Source organism: Octodon degus, unplaced genomic scaffold (genome assembly GCF_000260255.1).
Source record: "Octodon degus isolate 3935 unplaced genomic scaffold, OctDeg1.0 scaffold00048, whole genome shotgun sequence".
In the NCBI taxonomy this organism is placed as follows: Eukaryota; Metazoa; Chordata; class Mammalia; order Rodentia; family Octodontidae; genus Octodon; species Octodon degus.
In genome coordinates this window covers 3,537,981-3,546,107 of record NW_004524624.1, presented here as the reverse complement: position 1 = coordinate 3,546,107, position 8,127 = coordinate 3,537,981, and the positions used below count along the sequence as shown (strand labels likewise).

The 8,127-nt window shown below is 46.3% G+C and overlaps 1 protein-coding gene across 5 annotated transcripts in view; it reads left to right on the top strand.

Moving 5' to 3' along the window:
* Positions 1–8,127, top strand: part of Slc25a48 (solute carrier family 25 member 48) — a 40,834-nt gene that overhangs the window by 1,543 nt on the left and 31,164 nt on the right. For all 5 annotated transcript variants that reach the window (XR_002821358.1, XM_023716569.1, XM_004632247.2 and 2 more), the window contains exons 2-4: positions 921–964; positions 5,982–6,053; positions 6,750–7,008. Coding sequence is in view for 4 of the 5 variants with exons in the window: in XM_004632247.2 (XP_004632304.1) it covers positions 921–964; positions 5,982–6,053; positions 6,750–7,008 (375 nt within the window). In the remaining variant the exon portion in view is untranslated. The remainder of the gene's footprint in view (positions 1–920; positions 965–5,981; positions 6,054–6,749; positions 7,009–8,127) is intronic.

Sequence of the window (8,127 nt, the reverse complement as noted above, 5' to 3'; positions counted from 1 at the left end):
CCCCCCCAGTGAGATTTGTAGTGTCAAATTCTCACATTACAGAGCAATCCAGTGGCTTGCCTAAGACCATGCACAGACCCAACCTGGGCACAGGGCTTCTAACCCAGGCCTTCTCCCCAAGGTCTGCCATGGTCTTGCCAACACTTGTTATTTTTCCTCTTTTGTTGTAGCCATCCTAGCAAATGCAAAGTGGCATCTTACTGTGATTTTAATTGCATTTCCCTAACGATTAAGATACTGAGCATCTATTAATGTGCTTTTTATCCATTAATATGTCTTCAATAAAGAAATACCTGTTCAATCTCTTTATCTTTCTAAAAATTCTTTTAGTTGTAAGTGCTCTGTATATACTCTGGATGCTATGCTCTTATGAAATAGATGATTTGCAAATATTTTCTACTATGCTGTAGCAGTCTTCACTTTCTTTAGAGTGTCATATGGTGCACAAAAACTTTTACTTTTATGATGCTGGCTCATCTATTTTTCTTGTTTTTAATGCTTTTGGTGTTATATTTAACAGTGCATGGCAAATCCCAAGTCATGGAGTTTTTTCACTGTGTTTTAGTCTAACAGTTCTGTAGTTTTAGCTCTTCTGTTTAAGTCTGGTATATTTTGGATTAAGTTTTGTATATGGTTTGGAGGAGGGAACTAATGCTTTCTCTTGCATGTAGATGTTCTATTGTCTCAGCACCTTACTTCTCTCCATGGGAGCTCCTCCTTGAGTTACAGCCTCGCTTGACTTCATTTTCTCTACTTTCACTGGCAACTGGGCTAGTGCTGAGCATGTTGAAAGCCACTACTAGCAGCTGATTATTGATTGAATGGGTAATATCTGAGTCCTCTGCACTGTTCCAACATCCAGCTGGAGCAAACCAGATATCCAGGTTCTGGTTGACCAGATATTCTTCTTTGATCTACAGGTACAGCCAGTGTCATTGTCGGCCACCCTCTGGACACAGTCAAGGTACAGTAGCAATTCAGGTCTGCTTCTGGAACCATGCCTCCTATTTCCGATCACACTGTGAGTCTCCAGCCTGCCTCGGGTGGGCTCTCCACCTGCCTGGGAGGGAGTGGGTAGCGTATCAGGATGCCTGGTTTGGGTTCTCTCCCTTCTCTTCCCTCTGTCCCCACACCACAGAGGAGAATGCTTCCTGAAACATAAAACCCAGCCTGTGTTCAGCCAGAAAAACCTCTTCCTGAGGTGCCAGCCTGGCAGTGTCATTCACATGGATGCCTTGAGTCTAACCCCAAGAAGATGACACTGGGCCCTTGTTTACTCTGGAAGATCATCCTGCCTTCTTTCTGGCTGACATTTTCTCAAGAGTCTCCACCCAGTGAGAAAGACCTGGGCACAAAAAACCCTGAAGTTTAGTTCTGGCTTCACTCTTTACTTTTCTGTGGCCCAGAGCATAGCAGGTAGCCTCCCTGAGCTGAGATATGGCACTTCCCTGGTGAATCTGCCATGAAAGTCATTCAGAGACTCTAAAGACAAAGCAATGAGCAGTGTGACCCCATCCTGATGAACAAGACTTGCCAGGGCTCAGGAAGCAGATGCGTGCCTTGCCTGAGGTCTTAGGGCTCACCCATGGGAGACCCAGCTACCAGGACCTGGGCTGCTGACCAGATCAAAGGCTGTTTCACCTGCTCTGGGCTGCCCATTCAGGGGTGGGAAACAGCTGCTAGCTACTCAGTAGCATGGAGTTAGGATTTCTGGTGTCTTGAACTGCATGAGAATAGACTTGGATTGTTTTGTGTGCAACAATGAGAGTTAGCTTTCCTCATCTATGTAACATGGGCAGTATCCATGCTTCGCAGCATTTGGGAATTCAGTGAGTTAATTTCTACAAGGTACTTATATGGATTGGTGTACACTAAGTACCAGCTTTTATTATAACTGAGGGTCCTGGAATCTCTGTGAGGGCTCAGCATGGCTGGTAGACTTTTGCTCTATGGCTTTAAAATAATTCTGTGGTTCAGCTTTGCTCTTGGGTCAAATGACCTCATGCACCTTTTGCTTGAGTAGTCAGGCTTCTTGGGAACTGATTTTCCCAGGGGCATTTATCATTCTCATCACCCAAGGAGAGCCCTTGTATTGTGGGGCCAGGAGGGGACAGTGTTTGGCCTTGCATTAACTTTAAATGGGGTGCAAAGGTGGACCTACATTGCCTCCTCTGGCCTGCATCTTTGAGCTGATTGGGGAGGTGCCACCCCAAGTACACTTCTGTGGTTCTGCTTGACAAGGGGACCATGCAGGTCCAGTTTCCGTCTTGGAGCTGGTCCCAGGAAGTCTCTCCTACCTCCCAAACTACCAATGCATTTTCCTTTGCAGTGCTTCTGATCCTTAGCTTATGGTTCTCCATAGTACTCATCATCATACAACACCTCTATTGACTTGGAGATTATTTTTTTATTGACTGTCTTTGCCAGTCCCACTAGCTTGTAAATGCATGAAGTCAGAGACTTTGCCATCCTTATTGATGAATTTCCTTAGCTTGGGACAGATGCCTATGATCCAGGTTCTCAACAGATATTTCATTTCTTTATAATTAATTTTGGGTACTTTTTAGATATACATTTACTTGTTGAATGAAATTATAAATACATGTCTCCGATTCTGAAAGTAATAATTAGGAACAGTATGATACCATTTCCTAAAGTTTTCTATGGCTATACATGGTTATAAAATAGATGACCATACTCTTGGTCATGCTTTTGGCTATAGTCATTGTGACATAGAGGAAGGAGACTCCCAATCTGCTAGATGTCAGGTGTGAATTCATGTTGTCAAAGACTGAAGAATGAATTCTAGAAACAACGGAGGTTCAGACCAGAATGTAGGCTGGGAAGAGAGCTCAGAGGTCTGAGCACCTGCCTGGAAAGTGCAAGGACCCATGTTTGATCCCCGGTACTGCATGCTATGCAGCTACTAGGAACCCCAGGTGTGTCATGCTGGCCACCAAAACTGGGTGTGGTGGTGCATGCCTGTAATCCCAGGGCTGGGGAGGCTGAGACAGGAGGCTCTCTATGAGTCTGAGCTGTGTAGTGAGACCCTGCACCAAATTAAAAAAAAATTAAAAGAGCACAATGTATTTATTAAGGAAAGAAAGCTTCTGTCAGAGAAAGAGAGAGAAAGAGAGAGAGAGACAGAGAGAGACAGAGAGAGACAGAGAGAAAGAGACAGAGACAGAGAGAGAGAGACAGACAGACAGAGGGGTCTTGAGCAGGTTGCCAAAGACCCTGCCTTTTCCAGGGATTTTTGTAGAGCAAAACCATGAGGTGAGGAAGGTCCAAGGTGGGGAAAAATGGAGAATCACAAGATGGGCGTGAGGGGGACAAAACTGTGGTCAACCTATAAAATTACAAGCATAATTGCTCAGGTAATATTGATTAAATGGGATCAAATGGGGAACCCAGTCACACAGCAAGTGGGCACAAGCAGGACAGGGTCATTTCCTGGAGGGGTGGGTCAGGGACTCTTCTTGGTTTTCCCCAGGTGTTCAGTACCTATTTAGAATATCCATCACTGTTGTTTATCCTTAGGGGAGGTATGTGGGTGCATTTGTTTTATCTTTTGTGTTGGGTCTGCCCCTGATGTGTCTGTGTCTCCCCCACAGTTGCAATGCACCCTACCTTCTGCACTGGCTCCTGGAGGGCCTCGCCCTGTCTGACTGCCTGTAATATTTCTATCTAACATGCTCTCTATATCAATTGCTCAGATCAAAGAAAATTTTTAGCCTTTCATATGTTATTAAAACTTTTATGGCCAGAATGTATTCCCATATTAGTTATATAGTTAAAATTATTTTTTAAAACCATACAAGCTAAAAATAATGAAAGTCACCTCTGATTGCTATAAGAAAATTGGAAATGCAGACAAATTCCATACAAGAAAGTACCACTTGGGAGGCTGCAGTTTGGGGCTTCTCCACTTGGCTCAGAGTCGAGCTCAGGCAGTGTACGGCAGGGCCACTTCTCCAGGCCTTGGCTTCTCACTGCACACTGCATGTCAGGGCCAGTACTGGCACCTTCTCTATGGCTCTTACAGCTCCTTCCTATGCTGGCAAAGTATACTGTGGGAAACCATTTATGGAAAGTTATAGGCCATGCCGTGAATCTTAAAAGTACTGGACCTCCAATTAAGACTCAGGACATATGAGAACTTGTACTGTAACGTCATGTACCTCAGTAGTGTCCCAAATTTTCTGATCAAGAAGATTATGGGGCCAAAGACGAAAGTGATCGATGACATAGAGTGGGCCTAAGGAGAGTCACATGGGGAGAAGACACTCTCTCAGGCTTTCACAGAGAACTCATTGGCCAAGCAATGGCCGTGACTCATCCACATGGCTGCACTGATAAATGTTCTACAATCTGAGGTACAGGATCTCAGGACAAATCCTGAGGGCATTTCACTGACCTTCTCAGACCAAAAAGCTACAACTCTTGTTGCATAGGTCTTGCTTTACCTTGGTCTTAACCATCCAGTAGAAAAGTATGAAGTCGAAATATAAGAAATAAAGCCATGTTGTTAAGTTGAGCTGTGGGGGACTCAGGTCAATAATTTCTGACATTGCCAGTTAAACAGAAGACCCAATGCTATTATGGGCTACTGGACTCTTTTAGAATATTTTGCTGAGTTTACACACCTATAATATTCAATAACGGAACTTAGAAAAAATGGGGTATACTGATGAATGTCCATTTTGTATCTGTGTATTCAAAGAGGTTGGGATAGATATATAGTTGCATTCTCTTAATGAATAGAATGATTTGTTCTAATGGTGTTTGTAAATAGGATCACAAGTCCGCATCTTGTACAGCAATTAACCACTAAGAAGAATATATGCAGTGTATTATTTGTTGAAACTGTACTTCCGATTTGATTTGAAACTGTCTCATTGCTGTTTATCAATAAAACCTTGAAAAAAAAAAGTACTGGACCTCTGAGACCAGCTTAAAGGGTGCTGCAGGCAATTTTGTGGGCTTCCTCAGACTATTTGTGTCTGTCCACTGCTGCTCCCTGATCACCAAAGCCAGTCTCCCTTAGAGGACACCATACCTTTACCACTCAGCTCCTCATTTGGCCAGTGCAAAGCAGCCACTGTGTCAGGGCTCCGTTCAACTCCAGAGACAAGAAGGAGGAAAGACAGGTGGCCCTGTGCAGGTGGAGTAATCCAACATAAGCCCTGCATAAGCAAGCAGCTAAGACTGTGTGTGCAGCATTTAAGCTCAAACCAACAAGAGAACAGCAGAAGGAAGCCTTCCAGGGGAGGGACCAGCCAGGGCAAAGGTCTGGAGGTAAGAATTAATACTCTGGAGAATGTAAACGTGCATATGGAGGGCATACAGGGCAGGATATGGGAAGGAAATGGCTTGTGGAGTCACAGGCAAGCCCAGAACTTCCCCAGAGCACCTGAGCACAGACTAAAAAGGGTGAAATATATTCTAAATTTGATAGGTGGCCACTGGAGACCTATAAACACAAAGCCACAGTGATGTGGCTTTGGTGGTGTTTGAAAAGATCCATCTGACTGTTGTGTTGAGAAAGAGGAAGAAAGTGGTGGGAGGGAAGCAGGTGAGAGATGAGGGAGCACAGATTGGGACAGTGGTTCCCCAGGCAGGAAGACCAGGGCTCCCCTATATTTAAGAGGCAAAGTGCCTGACGACACGATAGACTAGCCTGGCATTTTGTACTGAAGAGACAGGGATTACACATCCTATGCTACATTTCTACACACCTGAATGCTCCTGGCCTTCACTCTGGAGAAGTGATGTTCTGTTGCATTGAGTGGGCTTGAATGGAACATTAGCAGGAGCTTTGCTTGCAGGCCACAGAGCACCAGGCCGGCCAGGACCGGCACCTACACCTCCTTCCAGTCTGAGTCATTTCAGGCAGGGGCCTTTCTTCTCTACACATCTTTTGGGGCCACGGGAATGTCCCTGATCTCCGAGTGGGTCCCACAATCTTCCTCTCTCCACAGACTCGCCTGCAGGCTGGCGTTGGTTATGGGAACACCCTCAGCTGCATCCGCATGGTATACAGGAGGGAGAGTGTAAGTTGCTTGGGTGGCTGGAGGACCCTGCCACGGCCCTTCCTGGACCGGGGGCCTGGCCCACACACCTGCACTAGCACGCAGGAAGGAGGCCATTCATTCCTGCCCCTTGTGGTTGGTCCGATTTTCCTTTTGAATTTCCTACCACACCTCAAACCTTACATTTTATGTTAACTTACCCTTGTTGCCTAATGTGGTATTGTTGGGGGCAAACCTGGTTTTCTATAACTTCTCTGGAGAAATCCTGAGGAATTTAGAACGATGTGGAAAGTTTTTGAAGAAGCAAGGTGATGTGTCAGTTTATCTAAATAGAATGAGTGGTGTGGGTCAGCCATTTGAGGACAGGCGTCCCTCAACCTGAGATCTGCGCAAGGGCTGAGCCATAGCTGTCCACAGACACCACGGCTCACTACTACCCATGTGCCAGATCCAGGCCCAGGACAGGCCACCATTGGATGGGACAGACCAAGTCGTGTAGAAGCTGTTCCTCATCAGGGCAATTACCTGCCACCTCTCCTGTCTCAGCAGGGTCCTCTCCTGCACCCCCATCCACGGTGGTTTATTCATCCTGGCTGCCTCCTGCACCAGCCTCTAGGCTATAAGAGAGAAGGAAAAGTGTCCCATGCTTGGCTGCTGGCCTGCATTCTGGGGGTACAGCCCTGGACCTCACACTTCTTCCCACTGGTCTCACCACAGGTGTTTGGCTTCTTCAAGGGCATGGCCTTCCCTTTGGCCAGCATTGCTGTCTACAACTCGGTAGTGTTCGGGGTCTTCAGCAACATACGGAGGTTCCTTGGCCAGCATCACTGTGGGGAGCCTGAGGCCAGTCCACACCACAGCCTGTCTGACCTGCTCCTGGCCAGCATGGTGGCCGGCGTGGTCTCTGTTGGGCTTGGGGGGCCTGTGGACCTCATCAAGATCCGCCTACAGATGCAAACACAGCCATTTCAGGAAGGTAAGAGGCCAGGGGTGGTGGACCCCTTTCAGCATCTGTGTTATTGGGCAGGGCACTTGTGTTATCATGCAATAGTATTGTCATTATTTTCCATAGCCGTAAGTACCAATGGTCATATATTCATATGTGCGAGGAACCCGCTAGAGCTCTGCATAGATTCTGCTAACTCCTCTCCCTGACCATTCCTCATGGCCAGTGTTATCACTGTCTGTTTTACAGGTAACAAACTGAGGTTCCTACATGCTAAGATCCTTTCTCAGAAACAGATAGTGGCTGACACATGGGGAATCTGCTACATAATTAGCAGCTCTCAGTGGAAAATGAAAACACTAGGGTACCTTATTCAAACCTGGATACAAATTTTATGCCGGCCACCACAGATGACCTCCTCTGAGCCAGCCACCCATTCTCCCTCCCCACCAGGACTCTCCCAGGGCAGTACATCACTCCCCAGTGCCCATGGTCACAGTCAACATGTGCGGAGATGCGCAACCACAGTGGGGTCCCTTCACCTACTGGGTCTACTGGGTCACATCTTGGTGTAGTTTGGTCTGTTCAATTGGCTGCTCCACTGAGAAATATTTGAAACTTTCTGATCTGGCCTTTCCCAGAGAAAAACAAAGACATAGCGGGATGAAGGGCATCATGCACAAACCTAGAACTCAGACACCCTGCCCCAAAACTGGCTATTAGTTCTGCCCTATCTCCTTCAGAAAATCTTTACTTAGGTCCTGCTACAGAGGAAAATACTCTAAGTCTTAAAACTCTTTAGAGTCCAGATGTTGGAAGAAGCTAAGGGCTGAGCAGCTTGGCTCCTGGGAGCAACCTGCTGTCTTCATTACTTTTCTCATTGCTGACACAAAATTCCTAACATGCAAAGTTAAAGGAGGGCACATTTAGTTGGCTCACAATTTGTAGAGGTCTCAGTCTATAGTTGGCTGGCTCCAAGGCAGAGCGTGATGGCAGGAGGGCATCACAGAGGAGAAACAGTCCATGGTAAAGCAGGGCAGGCAGAAGGCATCAAGAAAGCAAGGAGCTACAAATAGAAAGATATAATACAAGGAAAGGGAAAGTAGGATCTCAAGGACTAACTAATCAAGAGAGGGAAAGGAGATGAGC